Below are 24,044 nucleotides of genomic sequence, written 5' to 3'. Positions count from 1 at the left end.
CAGTTGGTGAATTTTTTCACCCTCTCTGTCAACAGGCTGGTAATGAAATAACCAGATATGATACATATTTGGTTGGTATTAACACACTATTCCCAGTGTTTAGTTTGAAACCCTATGCAAACCCTCTGTCTATCCATGGATTGGTGGTGCTGGACTGTGTTGAGACAGAGCTGATTGTGTGGCTCATCACCCCTAAAGGAGCAGTAGCTTCCTGAGTTGTGGACACTATGTCTTTTCCTTTTGTTTCACAAGAAATTGTGACACATTTTGTCAGTATCATTTTACTGTTAAATGTATGAGTTGTGTAATGTGAGATGGTGTTAACCACTGCTGACTCCTCAAAAATATCTTACTTCCCCTCTGAACGAAGGAACTCTGAATCCACCTCTGTGTCTGATAGTTGGTTCAGTGAATGCGACTGTGTGGGGGTAGGTGCAGGTGTAGGGGTGAGGTAGATGAAGCCAGTGGCGAGCATCATGGATTGTGGTTTCTGAGGAACATCCGTTGAGTGCCTATACTGTAGTGTGTTACGGACACAAAAGTTTAAAAGAGAACTGTCAGTTTCTGGAAAGACGCCTGTTTGTGTTGGCCTGCGGCCAAAGCAACAAGCTTCAGAGGCTTGCATATTAAATGTTATTTTACCCTGTAGAGGGTCATGATCAGTCCCTCCCAATTTCCGTGTTCCATGTTTTCCCTGTCTTGAGTTTTTTTAGTTCTAAACCACTAAACCCAGTGTTTAGTTTGAAACCCTATGCAAATCCTCTGTCTATCCATGGAGTGTTGGTGCTGGACTGTGTTGAGACAGAGCTGATTGTGTGGCTCATCACCCCTAAAGGAGCAGTAGCTTCCTGAGTTGTGGACACTATGTCTTTTCCTTTTGTTTCGCAAGAAATTGTGACACGTTTTGTCAGTATCATTTTACTGTTAAATGTATGAGTTGTGTAATGTGAGATGGTGTTGACCACTGCTGAACTATCTTTGTTTCTGTGCTTCCTGCCACAATGCTGGGGAGCACTGGAGCAGTGATCCAGCTGAACACTAGGTGCTGCCACATAATCTCTAGTTTTGATCATGTCTTGCAGGTCAGCACTCAGGTATGGAAAGACTCTGCCATAGGATCCACTGTGTTTCTGGTTTTCACTAGCTGGGCATGGAGAAGGACTGGGGACTCCTCAAATGTATCTCTGAACGAAGGAACTCTGAATCCACCTCATGTGCACTAAGCAGATGAGACTAGAGATGACAAATGCATCAGGCAAGTCATCCCAGCTTAATGTAGGTGTAGGGGTCGGGGTAGGTGGTTCAGTGTGTACGACTGTGTCTGATAGTTGGTTCAGTGAATGCGACTGTGTGGGGGTAGGTGCAGGTGTAGGGGTGAGGTAGATGAAGCCAGTGGCGAGCGTCATGGATTGTGGTTTATGAGGAACATCCGTTGAGTGCCTATACTGTAGTGTGTTACGGAAACAAAAGTTTCAAAGAGAACTGTCAGTTTCTGGAAAGAAGCAACAAGCTTCAGATGCTTGCGTATTAAATGTTATTTTACCCTGTAGAGGGTCATGATCAGTCCCTCCCAATTTCCGTGTTCCATGTTTTCCCTGTCTTGAGTTTTTTTAGTTCCGTTCCATAGTTTCGTTTTCTCCGGCCCTCGTTTGATTTTCAACACCTGTCCCTCGTTTAGTTGATTGTATTTTAACCCTGCCTTTGTTGGCTTAGTTTTGGCTGTTCATTGATGCCGTGCGTCTGTTAAGTTTGTACTCCGTGCCTTTATGTTTCTTAGCACCGAGTTTTCCTAGCGTCTTTTGTTTTAGCCTGCTTCCCGTTTGGCTTTGTATCTTTTTGTTTGTTAATCATGTATTCCCGTACTCTCCGTGTTGGTAATAGGACTCTGGACCGTTATTCCGACTCTCGCTCCTCACCGTTACATGGAGATCTAGTAAATGAGTATGCTGTGACGTCAAAGGCTTCTGACTGTAGAATTTGCATTTACGTAAATTGGATGTAAAAAAAAGAAATGTTAAGTGAAATTTCAAGGTATTGGACTAAAGAGCAATAATCGTGTTACTGGTCTACTCCCTTGTTACTCAATAGGTTCTTCTCAGGCTTCAAAAACGAAAGTTATTATTAGTTTTGCAGAGCTCACCTCTAGCTGTTCTTGAAAACACTGATTTAAAAACAAATATTTGATAGAAACATGACTGTCACAAGTGTTTTGACAACACATGATACTTATGTTAATGATTAGGGGAAAGAGGCAGTAGTCTGTAATGCCGTTCTGTGTTTGCGTTTCAGTAAGTAGTCATTAAAAAAAACCAAACAGCTAATTATTTTCTGCTAATTTAAGTTGATATTTGCTGTTTGCCACTTCAAATGATTAATGGTAGGAAGTCAAAGTACAGTATATATCAGTGCCTGCACTGAGAGACTCATTATGTTTGGCACATAATAGTAAAAGTAATTATGCAAAGTAAGGACAGAAGACACATGCATATGCATACTTTATTATGGCCACTTTTAGAGACACCACCCATTGAGGAGCATGTTGGACCTCCTTTGGCCTTTAGGGTAGCTTATCGCATTTGCCATAAATTGGGTGGAGGTACAGACAGCTCTGAACCGCAGCTTCTGCCTCATCTCAGAGACGCTCTACAGGATTAAGATCTGGGGACTGGGAAAGCCAGCCAAGCAAGGAAAATTCACCTTTATGTTCCTGAAACCAATCCATGAGTACACAACCCTTGTGGCATGGGACACTGTTCTGCTGTAGGGTGAACAGCTGCCCTGAAGGAATTAACTCGGTTGGCCGCAATGCTTAGGTAAGGCCTACGGTTCCAGGGTGTGCCGTGAAAATATGCCACACATGGTTATTCCACCTCCACCAGCATCAAACTGTTGACACCTAACAGGAAGGACTCATCAGTGGTTAAAGTACTTGACTTGTAATTGGAAGGTTGCTGGTTCAAGCCCCACCCCTGCCAAGTTGCCACTGTTGTGCCTCTGAGCAAGGACCTTAACCCTCAACTGCTCAAGGTATACTCAGTTATAATTGTAAGTCGATTTGGATGAAGGTGTCGGGTAAATGGCAATTCATGCTTGCTTGCTTCATGCTTCTAACCTTGCCATCAGCACAGTACAGCATAAATCTGGACTCATCTGACCAGGCAATGCTTTTCCACTGCTGAGTGATCCAATTTTTGTGATGAGTTTTAAGTTGGACATGCACACACCAGTGTTGTGTTCAGCTACAATTTACTTGACTGCGCACCTCCTGTTCATCAGAACGATTCTTGACGTCCTCGTCTGACCACTTTCATTGACGGGTTGTTTATGTCCGTAGGATCCTCATTCACTGGACACTCTCAATCGCACCATTCTTGGTTTACTCTCAACACATCCGACACCATGTCATGTCCCCAGTCTAGGCAGCGTGGCCCTAACAGCAACACAATACTAATTCGAATAACTGAGCCAGATGGACTATGGAATAAAAGAACCCAAAGCAAAAGGTATATGTCAATGTGATGTATTGTACTGTCAGAAGAACTCACACTGGTGAATCATCAGGAGTGGGTACAATGCCAAAACAAACAACAAAGCCCACACTACAGCATAATTCCCAGACCCACCTACCCTCAAACAAAACAAAAAACAAAAAAAAACTGATTCCCTAACCAGAAAAACAGACACAAACCCCAATCCCAAACAAACAGGCTAGTAAATACAACTAGTAAATACTATGTATGCTAGTAAATGCTAGTAAATACAACTAGTATTTACAGTCACCAAGATCTTCACACATGGCAGACACAAAGAAACAGCAAGAATACACAGGGAAACTGGGCAGACACAAACGCAAGGCCAGCAAACTCTCAGGATAACGGGGATAAAAACCAATACAACCTAATTATCACCCAGTAACAGGCTGAGGCAGGGTAACAAAGACAATTCCAAAGAAGCTAAACAAGAACAAGTACTAAGCAGAGGCAGAGCTAACAAAGCTGAGCCATAAGAAGCCATCTTCTGTCTCCCAACTTGGTCCATATATAGGCCATCTTGATTTCTTAGGTGATGAGCCAGTAACAAGACAGCAGTAGTATCCAAGTACTGAACTGGAGCACGTCAGGGCTGGAGTCATCAGGAAGGGAGCGCCGCAGATTTGGCAAGCAGGGGCATAACAACTGTTGCACAAGAACCCCACCAGGCTGGCAGTTTTTGAAATTCTGGTCCAGACTAGTTTAGCCTGACTGACCATACCTCATATGAAGTTGCTCAATTTTCCAATTCTAATGTGGATTCACACTGAAATGTTACACGGAAAACTTGTACACCTGACTTTATGCTGCACTCCAGTGTCACATGTCCAATTTCCATACAAGGAAGCTCCAATCATGGAAGGGCAGGTGTCTGTACTAAAGTGGCCATTCAGTGTATATATATATATATGACACCCTATATGTATCTAACTCCTATAAAGCTTAAACTAAACTAAGTGGGTTTACTAGCAATGGCAATTCTCTTTTGTTCCATTTTCTTTGAGCAGGTTGCAATGTTGAAAATGCCTGTTACAACCTGGGAATCTGTGCAGAGAGAACCGCCATCTCAAAAGCTGTATCCGAAGGCTTTAGAGATTTCAAAGCCATAGCAATAGCCAGGTACGTTACCTTTTAGATATTACATAGAATGTATCCCCTAAACTGAGCTTTACAAAGATACCTTACCCATAAATAAGACATGATTGTTATCAACTCTAACCTGATGCATGACTAACTATATAGCAGTAACCTACTTTTGACTTTCCAGCGATTTGCGCGAACAGTTCATCTCGCCCTGTGGTGGCTGCAGGCAATTCATGAGAGAGGTGAGTGGTGTCACAGCTAGAACATCAAACCTCCATCATGTTATGGGGCTGCGTGTGCTTTGTAACATCATGACTCATGTCTCCAGTTTGGGGCCAGCTGGGACGTGTACCTGTCCAAGCCGGACGGCTCCTACATGGAGATGACTGTGGAAGAGCTGCTGCCGGAGTCATTTGGCCCAGAGGACCTGAAGATGAAGAGGGTGCATTCCATTCCTAAGGATGTCGAACCAGCTACAAAATGAATGTGGATGAACAAACAACTAGAAAAGAACAGCACAGGCTTTGGAAGAGATTATCAAAGTCAAATAAAAACATTGTTGCCTGTGTCTTCAATGAAAAATTCTTTACTAGTGGCTGGACTTGCATACCTCTGTACCACTACTGCTTCTGTGATGCTGAAGACAGGATGTGGAAATGTGCATTATAAATCCTGTTTGGCTTAGTGTATTTCACAAGAAGTAAATATACAAATTAATATTTACATTTCTACTACCATTTAAGAGAGAAATCAGTTGTGTTTTGAATAAACTGGATACCAACCAAATATCAAGTTTGCTTCTATTTCTTTAGGAATGATGTATGGTTTAAAACTCTTTAATAAGACTATGAACAACTGGAGCCTTTGTGTAAACTTAAATAAAGTTAAACATTTTTGGGGGAAAACAGGACAAACATCTTATAAATAAAACATCTTTTAAATAAAGGGGATGTGGGTATTCAACATCCTAAACCCTGATTTTCATATGCTGTTTCATATGAGAATTAGTCATTTAGATGCAATACGGTCAAATAACATTTTGTAAACCATTGCACTGAAGTCTTTTTTTTTTTAATGAAAATGTCCCAAGCATAGAACATTTAAAAAGCTGTCAAAGTGCAACAAGCAGGGGGGAAAGGCATTAAAGGTGCCTAAAATAAACTGAATTTAAGGGTTAAAGGAAAGGTGACGTCTAGAAACGAGTCAAGTCTCCCAAACAAAGCTTCAAGGCAACCGTGACATTTCATTTCATGCACGCACGTACATATCTTACTCATAAGGAAGAACTAAACGACGTTAATTTAGTAGACTAATTTATTCAAAAAGCAGTTAAACAGTGCTCGGTTTTGAACACCTATAAGTGACTGGCAGTGATTTGCCAGCACAGTTTCCAAAATAGCTTTTGCCCAACCAGCTGGAAACTCTCACAGGCGCTTTAGCGGTACTGGTCAATTTTGGCGCGCGTGTCTGGCCATGGATTCACCGACCAGATGGTAAAAGACGATCAATCTAGCTCAGGTGCTTAGTTCACATCTCGACAGCATGATCCTCAGGAAAATGGACACGCACGTCCCTTAGATACCCTACACGTTGCACCTTGAATTCATCTTATAGTTGAGGTGATTTTTGTTCATTATAAAAAAATGCTTGTAGTTAAAATAATCTCCTGCACACATGACATTTGGACTACTATTCAGGCCATTAATCCATTTGGTACCGTTTCTGAATCTGCTGTTACACAGTTCAAAGAGTCTAGTATGAACAGGAACGAGCAGATTCTAAATTACTTACAGGCCCGGGATTAAACAACAAAAGTACCCTCAGAGTATTGGGATGGCTTTCTCCTCTTCCCTACCAGGGCAAAACCATTTAAGACACTAGTTCCTACAGCATAAAGCAGCAGTTCAAATGAGGTCTTTGGAAATTAAATTCATTGGTAGTGCAGCACTTGCTTTGACAGCAAAACACACACGCAGCGCTCCAAAAACAAGCTCGCTAGTGATTCAGTGCATAATCCAATAAAACAGTAACAATCCCCTAACGAAACCTCACATCTTAGACAGAGTGTACTGACGGTCATCTCACAGTCATGAATAAAGCCTGCTACCCATTATCATAAACTCCCCCTGCGATCCCCACACCTGCTGCAACTGTGAGCACTGGACAGAGGCACGTACGTACCGGCCCAGACTCCCGGCATCCCGTCAGCCTGGTCACTTCTGCAGGGCTTCCAGGTCAGGCCAGGATGGGACGTAGTGCCGAGGCAGACTGCCCTCCATCAGCCTCTCCATCCAGAGGCTCAGTCGCTCGAGCTTGCTGCACACATGCGGCGTGGAGGAAGTCTGCCGCCGGGAGCTGCCCTTGGACCTCGTCTTCACCCCTGCCCGGGGAGCTCTGGCGTCCTCGTCAGATGACCTGCTGGAGTCCTCCTTGTCGTCCACGTGCACAGGTCGGAAGAGGCAGAGGTACTTCTTGTGGCCGTTGAGGGCCAGCACGTAGCCCGTATAGTCCGGTTCGTGGGAGGACGTGCCCTCGTTCAACTCCATGTCCGAGTGCCTGGTGCCAAGGGCCATGGCCAGAAGCAGGTCCATCCACTTCCGGTGCTTGTCCACGTTTAAGAAGGAATAGTGAATAATCTGAGACCTGTGGGGTGTTCAATTATAGAGGAAAGATTTTATGAACATAGCCCTTTTAAATTAGTGGGAGAAGATCTCTTGATATAGGCACAAATATGCTACTGTGGTGGAACTAATTTTCATTTCAACCAAATTTATCATCTGCAAAATTATCATAGTAAGTGATTAAATTTCAACTACATTCTGTTTCAGGAGCACATCGCACAAACCTTTCTATTGTTTAAAAGAATAATAAATAATAAATGTATTTATTAAAATGATACAAAAAGCCAAGTGGTCCTTATCAAACATTGCAATTTAAAAAAAAAAAAAAAACCCTATGCAAATCCTCTGTCTATCCATGGAGTGTTGGTGCTGGACTGTGTTGAGACAGAGCTGATTGTGTGGCTCATCACCCCTAAAGGAGCAGTAGCTTCCTGAGTTGTGGACACTATGTCTTTTCCTTTTGTTTCGCAAGAAATTGTGACACGTTTTGTCAGTATCATTTTACTGTTAAATGTATGAGTTGTGTAATGTGAGATGGTGTTGACCACTGCTGAACTATCTTTGTTTCTGTGCTTCCTGTCACAATGCTGGGGAGCACTGGAGCAGTGATCCAGCTGAACACTAGGTGCTGCCACATAATCTCTAGTTTTGATCATGTCTTGCAGGTCAGCACTCAGGTATGGAAAGACTCTGCCATAGGATCCACTGTGTTTCTGGTTTTCACTAGCTGGGCATGGAGAAGGACTGGGGACTCCTCAAATGTATCTCTGAACAAAGGAACTCTGAATCCACCTCATGTGCACTAAGCAGATGAGACTAGAGATGACAAATGCATCAGGCAAGTCATCCCAGCTTAATGTAGGTGTAGGGGTCGGGGTAGGTGGTTCAGTGTGTACGACTGTGTCTGATAGTTGGTTCAGTGAATGCGACTGTGTAGGGGTAGGTGCAGGTGTAGGGGTGAGGTAGATGAAGCCAGTGGCGAGCATCATGGATTGTGGTTTCTGAGGAACATCCGTTGAGTGCCTATACTGTAGTGTGTTACGGAAACAAAAGTTTCAAAGAGAACTGTCAGTTTCTGGAAAGACGCCTGTTCTGGAAAGAAGCAACAAGCTTCAGATGCTTGTGTATTAAATGTTATTTTACCCTGTAGAGGGTCATGATCAGTCCCTCCCAATTTCCGTGTTCCATGTTTTCCCTGTCTTGAGATTTTTTTAGTTCCGTTCCATAGTTTCGTTTTCTCCGGCCCTCGTTTGATTTTCAACACCTGTCCCTCGTTTAGTTGATTGTATTTTAACCCTGCTTTTGTTGCCTTAGTTTTGGCTGTTCATTGATTCCGTGCCTTTATGTTTCTTAGCACCGAGTTTTCCTAGCGTTTTTTGTTTTAGCCTGCTTCCCGTGTGGCTTTGTATCTTTTTGTTTGTTAATCATGTATTCCCGTACTCTCCGTGTTGGTAATAGGACTCTGGACCGTTATTCCGACTCTCGCTCCTCACCGTTACATGGAGATCTAGTAAATGAGTATGCTGTGACGTCAAAGGCTTCTGACTGTAGAATTTGCATTTACGTAAATTGGATGTAAAAAAAAGAAATGTTAAGTGAAATTTCGAGGTATTGGACTAAAGAGCAATAATCGTGTTACTGGTCTACTCCCTTGTTACTCAATAGGTTCTTCTCAGGCTTTAAAAACGAAAGTTATTATTAGTTTTGCAGAGCCAACCTCTAGCTGTTCTTGAAAACACTGATTTAAAAACAAATATTTGATAGAAACATGACCGTCATCGCTCAGTGACCTTTAAACTGCGGCATGCTCTCAGCTTCTAGCAAAACGAGAGCTAGCTGACCGGGCTGGAACAGTTACGCAAGCACGGAGCATGAAAGCAGATACGGGAAGTTGGTGATGGGGTGTGTTGGGGAGGGATGGAAGATTCTACACTGGGATTGGCTACATGTTAACTCAAGGAACGTCTAATTGGCTGCAGAGTGAAGGGCAATGAGCCAAGTTGCGGTAAGATGCCACGCACACATGCACAACAAAGTAAAATGGCAGACTCTAAAGTAAAACAGGAACTGCTGGATGCTACAACGACGAGTCTGAAGAGTAACTGCTCCGAGATAAGCACGCTGATTCGACAGGCTCTGGAAGCTAAGAAATTCGCCTACTGTCCCTACAGCAAGTTTAGAGTGGGGGCTGCCCTCATAACACACGATGGGACAGTGTTCACAGGTGAGAAACTGTACACACTCGCATTACGAGAGTCCAATTTAATACTGCCATAACATCCGATTTCATTAGATTCTGCTAAAAGACTCCTAACCTCCTAGCACCAAATTTGTGCTTGCTGTGTTTGTTGTAATTCCTGTGTACACATTATCAACAGACAGACTGAGTCCGAGAGAAATTAAATAATACTTGAGAACATAAGTTGCATACATAACATGAAGCGAGGATGGCTATGTTTCTGGAAAATGACATGCTTAAAATGTGAAAAACCCTGTACTCCTAAGCTTGCTTGAGCAGTCTTAGAGAATCAAGCAGGGAGACAACAGTCCACTCTGTTCTTTTACCACTTTACACACCAACCTATATTGATGACACAAATAATAGTGTATATGGTATGAGATGAACAGGACAATGTCAATAATAAAAAGCAAAAAATGCATATCTTGGGTCCATAGTCAACACTGTCACAAGTGTTTTGACAACACATGACACTTATGTTAATGATTAGGGGAAAGAGGCAGTAGTCTGTAATGCCGTTCTGTGTTTGCGTTTCAGTAAGTAGTCATTAAAAAAAACCAAACAGCTAATTATTTTCTGCTAATTTAAGTTGATATTTGCTGTTTGCCACTTCAAATGATTAATGGTAGGAAGTCAAAGTACAGTATATATCAGTGCCTGCACTGAGAGACTCATTATGTTTGGCACATAATAGTAAAAGTAATTATGCAAAGTAAGGACAGAAGACACATGCATATGCATACTTTATTATGGCCACTTTTAGAGACACCACCCATTGAGGAGCATGTTGGACCTCCTTTGGCCTTTAGGGTAGCTTATCGCATTTGCCATAAATTGGGTGGAGGTACAGACAGCTCTGAACCGCAGCTTCTGCCTCATCTCAGAGACGCTCTACAGGATTAAGATCTGGGGACTGGGAAAGCCAGCCAAGCAAGGAAAATTCACCTTTATGTTCCTGAAACCAATCCATGAGTACACAACCCTTGTGGCATGGGACACTGTTCTGCTGTAGGGTGAACAGCTGCCCTGAAGGAATTAACTCGGTTGGCCGCAATGCTTAGGTAAGGCCTACGGTTCCAGGGTGTGCCGTGAAAATATGCCACACATGGTTATTCCACCTCCACCAGCATCAAACTGTTGACACCTAACAGGAAGGACTCATCAGTGGTTAAAGTACTTGACTTGTAATTGGAAGGTTGCTGGTTCAAGCCCCACCCCTGCCAAGTTGCCACTGTTGTGCCTCTGAGCAAGGACCTTAACCCTCAACTGCTCAAGGTATACTCAGTTATAATTGTAAGTCCATTTGGATGAAGGTGTCGGGTAAATGGCAATTCATGCTTGCTTGCTTCATGCTTCTAACCTTGCCATCAGCACAGTACAACATAAATCTGGATTCATCTGACCAGGCAATGCTTTTCCACTGCTGAGTGATCCAATTTTTGTGATGAGTTTTAAGTTGGACATGCACACACCAGTGTTGTGTTCAGCTACAATTTACTTGACTGCGCACCTCCTGTTCATCAGAACGATTCTTGACGTCCTCGTCTGACCACTTTCATTGACGGGTTGTTTATGTCCGTAGGATCCTCATTCACTGGACACTCTCAATCGCACCATTCTTGGTTTACTCTCAACACATCCGACACCATGTCATGTCCCCAGTCTAGGCAGCGTGGCCCTAACAGCAACACAATACTAATTCGAATAACTGAGCCAGATGGACTATGGAATAAAAGAACCCAAAGCAAAAGGTATATGTCAATGTGATGTATTGTACTGTCAGAAGAACTCACACTGGTGAATCATCAGGAGTGGGTACAATGCCAAAACAAACAACAAAGCCCACACTACAGCATAATTCCCAGACCCACCTACCCTCAAACAAAACAAAAACAAAAAAAAACTGATTCCCTAACCAGAAAAACAGACACAAACCCCAATCCCAAACAAACAGGCTAGTAAATACAACTAGTAAATACTATGTATGCTAGTAAATGCAACTAGTATTTACAGTCACCAAGATCTTCACACATGGCAGACACAAAGAAACAGCAAGAATACACAGGGAAACTGGGCAGACACAAACGCAAGGCCAGCAAACTCTCAGGATAACGGGGATAAAAACCAATACAACCTAATTATCACCCAGTAACAGGCTGAGGCAGGGTAACAAAGACAATTCCAAAGAAGCTAAACAAGAACAAATACTAAGCAGAGGCAGAGCTAACAAAGCTGAGCCATAAGAAGCCATCTTCTGTCTCCCAACTTGGTCCATATATAGGCCATCTTGATTTCTTAGGTGATGAGCCAGTAACAACACAGCAGTAGTATCCAAGTACTGAACTGGAGCACGTCAGGGCTGGAGTCATCAGGAAGGGAGCGCCGCAGATTTGGCAAGCAGGGGCATAACAACTGTTGCACAAGAACCCCACCAGGCTGGCAGTTTTTGAAATTCTGGTCCAGACTAGTTTAGCCTGACTGACCATACCTCATATGAAGTTGCTCAATTTTCCAATTCTAATGTGGATTCACACTGAAATGTTACACGGAAAACTTGCACACCTGACTTTATGCTGCACTCCAGTGTCACATGTCCAATTTCCATACAAGGAAGCTCCAATCATGGAAGGGCAGGTGTCTGTACTAAAGTGGCCATTCAGTGTGTATATATGACACCCTATATGTATCTAACTCCTATAAAGCTTAAACTAAACTAAGTGGGTTTACTAGCAATGGCAATTCTCTTTTGTTCCATTTTCTTTGAGCAGGTTGCAATGTTGAAAATGCCTGTTACAACCTGGGAATCTGTGCAGAGAGAACCGCCATCTCAAAAGCTGTATCCGAAGGCTTTAGAGATTTCAAAGCCATAGCAATAGCCAGGTACGTTACCTTTTAGATATTACATAGAATGTATCCCCTAAACTGAGCTTTACAAAGATACCTTACCCATAAATAAGACATGATTGTTATCAACTCTAACCTGATGCATGACTAACTATATAGCAGTAACCTACTTTTGACTTTCCAGCGATTTGCGCGAACAGTTCATCTCGCCCTGTGGTGGCTGCAGGCAATTCATGAGAGAGGTGAGTGGTGTCACAGCTAGAAAATCAAACCTCCATCATGTTATGGGGCTGCGTGTGCTTTCTAACATCATGACTCATGTCTCCAGTTTGGGGCCAGCTGGGACGTGTACCTGTCCAAGCCGGATGGCTCCTACATGGAGAAGACTGTGGAAGAGCTGCTGCCGGAGTCATTTGGCCCAGAGGACCTGAAGATGAAGAGGGAGCATTCCATTCCTAAGGATGTCGAACCAGCTACAAAATGAATGTGGATGAACAAACAACTAGAAAAGAACAGCACAGGCTTTGGAACAGATTATCAAAGTCAAATAAAAACATTGTTGCCTGTGTCTTCAATGAAAAATGCTTTACTAGTGGCTGGACTTGCATACCTCTGTACCACTACTGCTTCCGTGATGCTGAAGACAGGATGTGGAAATGTGCATTATAAATCCTGTTTGGCTTAGTGTATTTCACAAGAAGTAAATATACAAATTAATATTTACATTTCTACTACCATTTAAGAGAGAAATCAGTTGTGTTTTGAATAAACTGGATACCAACCAAATATCAAGTTTGCTTCTATTTCTTTAGGAATGATGTATGGTTTAAAACTCTTTAATAAGACTAAGAACAACTGGAGCCTTTGTGTAAACTTTATTTAAGTTAAACATTTTTGGGGGAAAACAGGACAAACATCTTATAAATAAAACATCTTTTAAATAAAGGGGATGTGGGTATTCAACATCCTAAACCCTGATTTTCATATGCTGTTTCATATGAGAATTAGTCATTTAGATGCAATACGGTCAAATAACATTTTGTAAACCATTGCACTGAAGTCTTTTTTTTTTTAATGAAAATGTCCCAAGCATAGAACATTTAAAAAGCTGTCAAAGTGCAACAAGCAGGGGGGAAAGGCATTAAAGGTGCCTAAAATAAACTGAATTTAAGGGTTAAAGGAAAGGTGACGTCTAGAAACGAGTCAAGTCTCCCAAACAAAGCTTCAAGGCAACCGTGACATTTCATTTCATGCACGCACGTACATATCTTACTCATAAGGAAGAACTAAACGACGTTAATTTAGTAGACTAATTTATTCAAAAAGCAGTTAAACAGTGCTCGGTTTTGAACACCTATAAGTGACTGGCAGTGATTTGCCAGCACAGTTTCCAAAATAGCTTTTGCCCAACCAGCTGGAAACTCTCACAGGCGCTTTAGCGGTACTGGTCAATTTTGGCGCGCGTGTCTGGCCATGGATTCACCGACCAGATGGTAAAAGACGATCAATCTAGCTCAGGTGCTTAGTTCACATCTCGACAGCATGATCCTCAGGAAAATGGACACGCACGTCCCTTAGATACCCTACACGTTGCACCTTGAATTCATCTTATAGTTGAGGTGATTTTTGTTCATTATAAAAAAATGCTTGTAGTTAAAATAATCTCCTGCACACATGACATTTGGACTACTATTCAGGCCATTAATCCATTTGGTACCGTTTCTGAATCTGCTGTTACACAGTTCAAAGAGTCTAGTATGAACAGGAACGAGCAGATTCTAAATTACTTACAGGCCCGGGATTAAACAACAAAAGTACCCTCAGAGTATTGGGATGGCTTTCTCCTCTTCCCTACCAGGGCAAAACCATTTAAGACACTAGTTCCTACAGCATAAAGCAGCCGTTCAAATGAGGTCTTTGGAAATTAAATTCATTGGTAGTGCAGCACTTGCTTTGACAGCAAAACACACACGCAGCGCTCCAAAAACAAGCTCGCTAGTGATTCAGTGCATAATCCAATAAAACAGTAACAATCCCCTAACGAAACCTCACATCTTAGACAGAGTGTACTGACGGTCATCTCACAGTCATGAATAAAGCCTGCTACCCATTATCATAAACTCCCCCTGCGATCCCCACACCTGCTGCAACTGTGAGCACTGGACAGAGGCACGTACGTACCGGCCCAGACTCCCGGCATCCCGTCAGCCTGGTCACTTCTGCAGGGCTTCCAGGTCAGGCCAGGATGGGACGTAGTGCCGAGGCAGACTGCCCTCCATCAGCCTCTCCATCCAGAGGCTCAGTCGCTCGAGCTTGCTGCACACATGCGGCGTGGAGGAAGTCTGCCGCCGGGAGCTGCCCTTGGACCTCGTCTTCACCCCTGCCCGGGGAGCTCTGGCGTCCTCGTCAGATGACCTGCTGGAGTCCTCCTTGTCGTCCACGTGCACAGGTCGGAAGAGGCAGAGGTACTTCTTGTGGCCGTTGAGGGCCAGCACGTAGCCCGTATAGTCCGGTTCGTGGGAGGACGTGCCCTCGTTCAACTCCATGTCCGAGTGCCTGGTGCCAAGGGCCATGGCCAGAAGCAGGTCCATCCACTTCCGGTGCTTGTCCACGTTTAAGAAGGAATAGTGAATAATCTGAGACCTGTGGGGTGTTCAATTATAGAGGAAAGATTTTATGAACATAGCCCTTTTAAATTAGTGGGAGAAGATCTCTTGATATAGGCACAAATATGCTACTGTGGTGGAACTAATTTTCATTTCAACCAAATTTATCATCTGCAAAATTATCATAGTAAGTGATTAAATTTCAACTACATTCTGTTTCAGGAGCACATCGCACAAACCTTTCTATTGTTTAAAAGAATAATAAATAATAAATGTATTTATTAAAATGATACAAAAAGCCAAGTGGTCCTTATCAAACATTGCAATTTAAAAAAAAAAAAACCCTATGCAAATCCTCTGTCTATCCATGGAGTGTTGGTGCTGGACTGTGTTGAGACAGAGCTGATTGTGTGGCTCATCACCCCTAAAGGAGCAGTAGCTTCCTGAGTTGTGGACACTATGTCTTTTCCTTTTGTTTCGCAAGAAATTGTGACACGTTTTGTCAGTATCATTTTACTGTTAAATGTATGAGTTGTGTAATGTGAGATGGTGTTGACCACTGCTGAACTATCTTTGTTTCTGTGCTTCCTGTCACAATGCTGGGGAGCACTGGAGCAGTGATCCAGCTGAACACTAGGTGCTGCCACATAATCTCTAGTTTTGATCATGTCTTGCAGGTCAGCACTCAGGTATGGAAAGACTCTGCCATAGGATCCACTGTGTTTCTGGTTTTCACTAGCTGGGCATGGAGAAGGACTGGGGACTCCTCAAATGTATCTCTGAACGAAGGAACTCTGAATCCACTTCATGTGCACTAAGCAGATGAGACTAGAGATGACAAATGCATCAGGCAAGTCATCCCAGCTTAATGTAGGTGTAGGGGTCGGGGTAGGTGGTTCAGTGTGTACGACTGTGTCTGATAGTTGGTTCAGTGAATGCGACTGTGTAGGGGTAGGTGCAGGTGTAGGGGTGAGGTAGATGAAGCCAGTGGCGAGCATCATGGATTGTGGTTTCTGAGGAACATCCGTTGAGTGCCTATACTGTAGTGTGTTACGGAAACAAAAGTTTCAAAGAGAACTGTCAGTTTCTGGAAAGACGCCTGTTCTGGAAAGAAGCAACAAGCTTCAGATGCTTGTGTATTAAATGTTATTTTACCCTGTAGAGGGTCATGATCAGTCCCTCCCAATTTCCGTGTTCCATGTTTTCCCTGTCTTGAGATTTTTTTAGTTCCGTTCCATAGTTTCGTTTTCTCCGGCCCTCGTTTGATTTTCAACACCTGTCCCTCGTTTAGTTGATTGTATTTTAACCCTGCTTTTGTTGCCTTAGTTTTGGCTGTTCATTGATTCCGTGCCTTTATGTTTCTTAGCACCGAGTTTTCCTAGCGTTTTTTGTTTTAGCCTGCTTCCCGTGTGGCTTTGTATCTTTTTGTTTGTTAATCATGTATTCCCGTACTCTCCGTGTTGGTAATAGGACTCTGGACCGTTATTCCGACTCTCGCTCCTCACCGTTACATGGAGATCTAGTAAATGAGTATGCTGTGACGTCAAAGGCTTCTGACTGTAGAATTTGCATTTACGTAAATTGGATGTAAAAAAAAGAAATGTTAAGTGAAATTTCGAGGTATTGGACTAAAGAGCAATAATCGTGTTACTGGTCTACTCCCTTGTTACTCAATAGGTTCTTCTCAGGCTTTAAAAACGAAAGTTATTATTAGTTTTGCAGAGCCAACCTCTAGCTGTTCTTGAAAACACTGATTTAAAAACAAATATTTGATAGAAACATGACCGTCATCGCTCAGTGACCTTTAAACTGCGGCATGCTCTCAGCTTCTAGCAAAACGAGAGCTAGCTGACCGGGCTGGAACAGTTACGCAAGCACGGAGCATGAAAGCAGATACGGGAAGTTGGTGATGGGGTGTGTTGGGGAGGGATGGAAGATTCTACACTGGGATTGGCTACATGTTAACTCAAGGAACGTCTAATTGGCTGCAGAGTGAAGGGCAATGAGCCAAGTTGCGGTAAGATGCCACGCACACATGCACAACAAAGTAAAATGGCAGACTCTAAAGTAAAACAGGAACTGCTGGATGCTACAACGACGAGTCTGAAGAGTAACTGCTCCGAGATAAGCACGCTGATTCGACAGGCTCTGGAAGCTAAGAAATTCGCCTACTGTCCCTACAGCAAGTTTAGAGTGGGGGCTGCCCTCCTAACACACGATGGGACAGTGTTCACAGGTGAGAAACTGTACACACTCGCATTACGAGAGTCCAATTTAATACTGCCATAACATCCGATTTCATTAGATTCTGCTAAAAGACTCCTAACCTCCTAGCACCAAATTTGTGCTTGCTGTGTTTGTTGTAATTCCTGTGTACACATTATCAACAGACAGACTGAGTCCGAGAGAAATTAAATAATACTTGAGAACATAAGTTGCATACATAACATGAAGCGAGGATGGCTATGTTTCTGGAAAATGACATGCTTAAAATGTGAAAAACCCTGTACTCCTAAGCTTGCTTGAGCAGTCTTAGAGAATCAAGCAGGGAGACAACAGTCCACTCTGTTCTTTTACCACTTTACACACCAACCTATATTGATGACACAAATAATAGTGTATATGGTATGAGATGAACAGGACAATGTCAATAATAAAAAGCAAAAAATGCATATCTTGGGTCCATAGTCAACACTGTCACAAGTGTTTTGACAACACATGACACTTATGTTAATGATTAGGGGAAAGAGGCAGTAGTCTGTAATGCCGTTCTGTGTTTGCGTTTCAGTAAGTAGTCATTAAAAAAAACCAAACAGCTAATTATTTTCTGCTAATTTAAGTTGATATTTGCTGTTTGCCACTTCAAATGATTAATGGTAGGAAGTCAAAGTACAGTATATATCAGTGCCTGCACTGAGAGACTCATTATGTTTGGCACATAATAGTAAAAGTAATTATGCAAAGTAAGGACAGAAGACACATGCATATGCATACTTTATTATGGCCACTTTTAGAGACACCACCCATTGAGGAGCATGTTGGACCTCCTTTGGCCTTTAGGGTAGCTTATCGCATTTGCCATAAATTGGGTGGAGGTACAGACAGCTCTGAACCGCAGCTTCTGCCTCATCTCAGAGACGCTCTACAGGATTAAGATCTGGGGACTGGGAAAGCCAGCCAAGCAAGGAAAATTCACCTTTATGTTCCTGAAACCAATCCATGAGTACACAACCCTTGTGGCATGGGACACTGTTCTGCTGTAGGGTGAACAGCTGCCCTGAAGGAATTAACTCGGTTGGCCGCAATGCTTAGGTAAGGCCTACGGTTCCAGGGTGTGCCGTGAAAATATGCCACACATGGTTATTCCACCTCCACCAGCATCAAACTGTTGACACCTAACAGGAAGGACTCATCAGTGGTTAAAGTACTTGACTTGTAATTGGAAGGTTGCTGGTTCAAGCCCCACCCCTGCCAAGTTGCCACTGTTGTGCCTCTGAGCAAGGACCTTAACCCTCAACTGCTCAAGGTATACTCAGTTATAATTGTAAGTCCATTTGGATGAAGGTGTCGGGTAAATGGCAATTCATGCTTGCTTGCTTCATGCTTCTAACCTTGCCATCAGCACAGTACAACATAAATCTGGATTCATCTGACCAGGCAATGCTTTTCCACTGCTGAGTGATCCAATTTTTGTGATGAGTTTTAAGTTGGACATGCACACACCAGTGTTGTGTTCAGCTACAATTTACTTGACTGCGCACCTCCTGTTCATCAGAACGATTCTTGACGTCCTCGTCTGACCACTTTCATTGACGGGTTGTTTATGTCCGTAGGATCCTCATTCACTGGACACTCTCAATCGCACCATTCTTGGTTTACTCTCAACACATCCGACACCATGTCATGTCCCCAGTCTAGGCAGCGTGGCCCTAACAGCAACACAATACTAATTCGAATAACTGAGCCAGATGGACTATGGAATAAAAGAACCCAAAGCAAAAGATATATGTCAATGTGATGTATTGTACTGTCAGAAGAACTCACACTGGTGAATCATCAGGAGTGGGTACAATGCCAAAACAAACAACAAAGCCCACACTACAGCATAATTCCCAGACCCACCTACCCTCAAACAAAACAAAAACAAAAAAAAACTGATTCCCTAACCAGAAAAACAGACACAAACCCCAATCCCAAACAAACAGGCTAGTAAATACAACTAGTAAATACTATGTATGCTAGTAAATGCAACTAGTATTTACAGTCACCAAGATCTTCACACATGGCAGACACAAAGAAACAGCAAGAATACACAGGGAAACTGGGCAGACACAAACGCAAGGCCAGCAAACTCTCAGGATAACGGGGATAAAAACCAATACAACCTAATTATCACCCAGTAACAGGCTGAGGCAGGGTAACAAAGACAATTCCAAAGAAGCTAAACAAGAACAAATACTAAGCAGAGGCAGAGCTAACAAAGCTGAGCCATAAGAAGCCATCTTCTGTCTCCCAACTTGGTCCATATATAGGCCATCTTGATTTCTTAGGTGATGAGCCAGTAACAACACAGCAGTAGTATCCAAGTACTGAACTGGAGCACGTCAGGGCTGGAGTCATCAGGAAGGGAGCGCCGCAGATTTGGCAAGCAGGGGCATAACAACTGTTGCACAAGAACCCCACCAGGCTGGCAGTTTTTGAAATTCTGGTCCAGACTAGTTTAGCCTGACTGACCATACCTCATATGAAGTTGCTCAATTTTCCAATTCTAATGTGGATTCACACTGAAATGTTACACGGAAAACTTGCACACCTGACTTTATGCTGCACTCCAGTGTCACATGTCCAATTTCCATACAAGGAAGCTCCAATCATGGAAGGGCAGGTGTCTGTACTAAAGTGGCCATTCAGTGTGTATATATGACACCCTATATGTATCTAACTCCTATAAAGCTTAAACTAAACTAAGTGGGTTTACTAGCAATGGCAATTCTCTTTTGTTCCATTTTCTTTGAGCAGGTTGCAATGTTGAAAATGCCTGTTACAACCTGGGAATCTGTGCAGAGAGAACCGCCATCTCAAAAGCTGTATCCGAAGGCTTTAGAGATTTCAAAGCCATAGCAATAGCCAGGTACGTTACCTTTTAGATATTACATAGAATGTATCCCCTAAACTGAGCTTTACAAAGATACCTTACCCATAAATAAGACATGATTGTTATCAACTCTAACCTGATGCATGACTAACTATATAGCAGTAACCTACTTTTGACTTTCCAGCGATTTGCGCGAACAGTTCATCTCGCCCTGTGGTGGCTGCAGGCAATTCATGAGAGAGGTGAGTGGTGTCACAGCTAGAAAATCAAACCTCCATCATGTTATGGGGCTGCGTGTGCTTTCTAACATCATGACTCATGTCTCCAGTTTGGGGCCAGCTGGGACGTGTACCTGTCCAAGCCGGATGGCTCCTACATGGAGAAGACTGTGGAAGAGCTGCTGCCGGAGTCATTTGGCCCAGAGGACCTGAAGATGAAGAGGGAGCATTCCATTCCTAAGGATGTCGAACCAGCTACAAAATGAATGTGGATGAACAAACAACTAGAAAAGAACAGCACAGGCTTTGGAACAGATTATCAAAGTCAAATAAAAACATTGTTGCCTGTGTCTTCAATGAAAAATGCTTTACTAGTGGCTGAACTTGCATACCTCTGTACCACTACTGCTTCCGTGATGCTGAAGACAGGATGTGGAAATGTGCATTATAAATCCTGTTTGGCTTAGTGTATTTCACAAGAAGTAAATATACAAATTAATATTTACATTTCTACTACCATTTAAGAGAGAAATCAGTTGTGTTTTGAATAAACTGGATACCAACCAAGTATCAAGTTTGCTTCTATTTCTTTAGGAATGATGTATGGTTTAAAACTCTTTAATAAGACTATGAACAACTGGAGCCTTTGTGTAAACTTTATTTAAGTTAAACATTTTTGGGGGAAAACAGGACAAACATCTTATAAATAAAACATCTTTTAAATAAAGGGGATGTGGGTATTCAACAGCCTAAACCCTGATTTTCATATGCTGTTTCATATGAGAATTAGTCATTTAGATGCAATACGGTCAAATAACATTTTGTAAACCATTGCACTGAAGTCTTTTTTTTTTAATGAAAATGTCCCAAGCATAGAACATTTAAAAAGCTGTCAAAGTGCAACATGCAGGGGGGAAAGGCATTAAAGGTGCCTAAAATAAACTGAATTTAAGGGTTAAAGGAAAGGTGACGTCTAGAAACGAGTCAAGTCTCCCAAACAAAGCTTCAAGGCAACCGTGACATTTCATTTCATGCACGCACGTACATATCTTACTCATAAGGAAGAACTAAAAGACGTTAATTTAGTAGACTAATTTATTCAAAAAGCAGTTAAACAGTGCTCGGTTTTGAACACCTATAAGTGACTGGCAGTGATTTGCCAGCACAGTTTCCAAAATAGCTTTTGCCCAACCAGCTGGAAACTCTCACAGGCGCTTTAGCGGTACTGGTCAATTTTGGCGCGCGTGTCTGGCCATGGATTCACCGACCAGATGGTAAAAGACGATCAATCTAGCTCAGGTGCTTAGTTCACATCTCGACAGCATGATCCTCAGGAAAATGGACACGCACGTCCCTTAGATACCCTACACGTTGCACCTTGAATTCATCTTATAGTTGAGGTGATTTTTGTTCATTATAAAAAAATGCTTGTAGTTAAAATAATCTCCTGCACACATGACATTTGGACTACTATTCAGGCCATTAATCCATTTGGTACCGTTTCTGAATCTGCTGTTACACAGTTCAAAGAGTCTAGTATGAACAGGAACGAGCAGATTCTAAATTACTTACAGGCCCGGGATTAAACAACAAAAGTACCCTCAGAGTATTGGGATGGCTTTCTCCTCTTCCCTACCAGGGCAAAACCATTTAAGACACTAGTTCCTACAGCATAAAGCAGCAGTTCAAATGAGGTCTGTGGAAATTAAATTCATTGGTAGTGCAGCACTTGCTTTGACAGCAAAACACACACGCAGCGCTCCAAAAACAAGCTCGCTAGTGATTCAGTGCATAATCCAATAAAACAGTAACAATCCCCTAACGAAACCTCACATCTTAGACAGAGTGTACTGACGGTCATCTCACAGTCATGAATAAAGCCTGCTACCCATTATCATAAACTCCCCCTGCGATCCCCACACCTGCTGCAACTGTGAGCACTGGACAGAGGCACGTACGTACCGGCCCAGACTCCCGGCATCCCGTCAGCCTGGTCACTTCTGCAGGGCTTCCAGGTCAGGCCAGGATGGGACGTAGTGCCGAGGCAGACTGCCCTCCATCAGCCTCTCCATCCAGAGGCTCAGTCGCTCGAGCTTGCTGCACACATGCGGCGTGGAGGAAGTCTGCCGCCGGGAGCTGCCCTTGGACCTCGTCTTCACCCCTGCCCGGGGAGCTCTGGCGTCCTCGTCAGATGACCTGCTGGAGTCCTCCTTGTCGTCCACGTGCACAGGTCGGAAGAGGCAGAGGTACTTCTTGTGGCCGTTGAGGGCCAGCACGTAGCCCGTATAGTCCGGTTCGTGGGAGGACGTGCCCTCGTTCAACTCCATGTCCGAGTGCCTGGTGCCAAGGGCCATGGCCAGAAGCAGGTCCATCCACTTCCGGTGCTTGTCCACGTTTAAGAAGGAATAGTGAATAGTCTGAGACCTGTGGGGTGTTCAATTATAGAGGAAAGATTTTATGAACATAGCCCTTTTAAATTAGTGGGAGAAGATCTCTTGATATAGGCACAAATATGCTACTGTGGTGGAACTAATTTTCATTTCAACCAAATTTATCATCTGCAAAATTATCATAGTAAATGATTAAATTTCAACTACATTCTGTTTCAGGAGCACATCGCACAAACCTTTCTATTGTTTAAAAGAATAATAAATAATAAATGTATTTATTAAAATGATACAAAAAGCCAAGTGGTCCTTATCAAACATTGCAATTTAAAAAAAAAAAAAAAACCCTATGCAAATCCTCTGTCTATCCATGGAGTGTTGGTGCTGGACTGTGTTGAGACAGAGCTGATTGTGTGGCTCATCACCCCTAAAGGAGCAGTAGCTTCCTGAGTTGTGGACACTATGTCTTTTCCTTTTGTTTCGCAAGAAATTGTGACACGTTTTGTCAGTATCATTTTACTGTTAAATGTATGAGTTGTGTAATGTGAGATGGTGTTGACCACTGCTGAACTATCTTTGTTTCTGTGCTTCCTGCCACAATGCTGGGGAGCACTGGAGCAGTGATCCAGCTGAACACTAGGTGCTGCCACATAATCTCTAGTTTTGATCATGTCTTGCAGGTCAGCACTCAGGTATGGAAAGACTCTGCCATAGGATCCACTGTGTTTCTGGTTTTCACTAGCTGGGCATGGAGAAGGACTGGGGACTCCTCAAATGTATCTCTGAACGAAGGAACTCTGAATCCACCTCATGTGCACTAAGCAGATGAGACTAGAGATGACAAATGCATCAGGCAAGTCATCCCAGCTTAATGTAGGTGTAGGGGTCGGGGTAGGTGGTTCAGTGTGTACGACTGTGTCTGATAGTTGGTTCAGTGAATGCGACTGTGTGGGGGTAGGTGCAGGTGTAGGGGTGAGGTAGATGAAGCCAGTGGCGAGCGTCATGGATTGTGGTTTCTGAGGAACATCCGTTGAGTGCCTATACTGTAGTGTGTTACGGAAACAAAAGTTTCAAAGAGAACTGTCAGTTTCTGGAAAGACGCCTGTTCTGGAAAGAAGCAACAAGCTTCAGATGCTTGCGTATTAAATGTTATTTTACCCTGTAGAGGGTCATGATCAGTCCCTCCCAATTTCCGTGTTCCATGTTTTCCCTGTCTTGAGTTTTTTTAGTTCCGTTCCATAGTTTCGTTTTCTCCGGCCCTCGTTTGATTTTCAACACCTGTCCCTCGTTTAGTTGATTGTATTTTAACCCTGCTTTTGTTGCCTTAGTTTTGGCTGTTCATTGATTCCGTGCCTTTATGTTTCTTAGCACCGAGTTTTCCTAGCGTTTTTTGTTTTAGCCTGCTTCCCGTGTGGCTTTGT

At 43.0% G+C, this 24,044-nt stretch overlaps 6 protein-coding genes across 6 annotated transcripts; 3 read left to right on the top strand and 3 right to left on the bottom strand.

Moving 5' to 3' along the window:
- Window positions 1-4,533: 4,533 nt before the first annotated feature.
- On the top strand, window positions 4,534-5,399 carry LOC145653103 (cytidine deaminase-like; the record flags this gene model as incomplete). Its single annotated transcript, XM_081705663.1, has 3 exons — window positions 4,534-4,649; window positions 4,798-4,855; window positions 4,942-5,399. Coding segments are annotated over 3 exons (330 nt in total), but the record flags the coding sequence as incomplete, so codon positions are not given.
- Window positions 5,267-7,265, bottom strand: LOC118240362 (dnaJ homolog subfamily C member 16-like). Its single transcript, XM_035520366.2, has one exon. The coding sequence runs from the start codon at window positions 7,202-7,204 to the stop codon at window positions 6,827-6,829; it is 378 nt and encodes a 125-aa protein (XP_035376259.1). The 5' UTR covers window positions 7,205-7,265; the 3' UTR covers window positions 5,267-6,826.
- A 1,870-nt stretch (window positions 7,266-9,135) lies between these two features.
- LOC113589983 (cytidine deaminase-like) lies at window positions 9,136-13,103 on the top strand. The gene is made up of 4 exons (XM_027029901.3): window positions 9,136-9,458; window positions 12,242-12,353; window positions 12,502-12,559; window positions 12,646-13,103. The coding sequence occupies exons 1-4, from the start codon at window positions 9,245-9,247 to the stop codon at window positions 12,799-12,801; spliced, it is 540 nt and encodes a 179-aa protein (XP_026885702.2). The 5' UTR covers window positions 9,136-9,244; the 3' UTR covers window positions 12,802-13,103.
- Window positions 13,104-14,241: 1,138 nt separating this feature from the next.
- LOC145653092 (dnaJ homolog subfamily C member 16-like) lies at window positions 14,242-14,969 on the bottom strand. The gene has a single exon (XM_081705609.1). It carries the CDS (start codon window positions 14,906-14,908, stop codon window positions 14,531-14,533), a length of 378 nt encoding a protein of 125 aa, XP_081561735.1. The 5' UTR covers window positions 14,909-14,969; the 3' UTR covers window positions 14,242-14,530.
- Window positions 14,970-16,861: 1,892 nt separating this feature from the next.
- On the top strand, window positions 16,862-20,804 carry LOC145653074 (cytidine deaminase-like). Its single transcript, XM_081705492.1, has 4 exons — window positions 16,862-17,159; window positions 19,943-20,054; window positions 20,203-20,260; window positions 20,347-20,804. The coding sequence occupies exons 1-4, from the start codon at window positions 16,946-16,948 to the stop codon at window positions 20,500-20,502; spliced, it is 540 nt and encodes a 179-aa protein (XP_081561618.1). The 5' UTR covers window positions 16,862-16,945; the 3' UTR covers window positions 20,503-20,804.
- A 74-nt stretch (window positions 20,805-20,878) lies between these two features.
- On the bottom strand, window positions 20,879-22,660 carry LOC145653079 (dnaJ homolog subfamily C member 16-like). Its single transcript, XM_081705499.1, has one exon. It carries the CDS (start codon window positions 22,606-22,608, stop codon window positions 22,231-22,233), a length of 378 nt encoding a protein of 125 aa, XP_081561625.1. The 5' UTR covers window positions 22,609-22,660; the 3' UTR covers window positions 20,879-22,230.
- Window positions 22,661-24,044: the final 1,384 nt, after the last annotated feature.

Source organism: Electrophorus electricus, chromosome 22, assembly GCF_041902795.1.
Source record: "Electrophorus electricus isolate QZ-2024a chromosome 22, ASM4190279v1, whole genome shotgun sequence".
Taxonomy (NCBI): domain Eukaryota; kingdom Metazoa; phylum Chordata; class Actinopteri; order Gymnotiformes; family Gymnotidae; genus Electrophorus; species Electrophorus electricus.
Note: the sequence above shows the minus strand (reverse complement) of the source record. Positions and strands in the feature narration are given on the sequence as shown.

Coding starts and splice junctions, on each gene's coding strand:
- LOC113589983 (XM_027029901.3), top strand. CDS start 9,245: ATGCCACGCACACATGCACAACAAAGTAAAATGGCAGACTCTAAAGTA. Junction 12,354..12,501: donor AAAGCCATAGCAATAGCCAG/GTACGTTACCTT, acceptor TTGACTTTCCAG/CGATTTGCGCGAACAGTTCA. Junction 12,560..12,645: donor GCAGGCAATTCATGAGAGAG/GTGAGTGGTGTC, acceptor TCATGTCTCCAG/TTTGGGGCCAGCTGGGACGT.
- LOC118240362 (XM_035520366.2), bottom strand. CDS start 7,204: ATGGACCTGCTTCTGGCCATGGCCCTTGGCACCAGGCACTCGGACATG.
- LOC145653092 (XM_081705609.1), bottom strand. CDS start 14,908: ATGGACCTGCTTCTGGCCATGGCCCTTGGCACCAGGCACTCGGACATG.
- LOC145653079 (XM_081705499.1), bottom strand. CDS start 22,608: ATGGACCTGCTTCTGGCCATGGCCCTTGGCACCAGGCACTCGGACATG.
- LOC145653074 (XM_081705492.1), top strand. CDS start 16,946: ATGCCACGCACACATGCACAACAAAGTAAAATGGCAGACTCTAAAGTA. Junction 20,055..20,202: donor AAAGCCATAGCAATAGCCAG/GTACGTTACCTT, acceptor TTGACTTTCCAG/CGATTTGCGCGAACAGTTCA. Junction 20,261..20,346: donor GCAGGCAATTCATGAGAGAG/GTGAGTGGTGTC, acceptor TCATGTCTCCAG/TTTGGGGCCAGCTGGGACGT.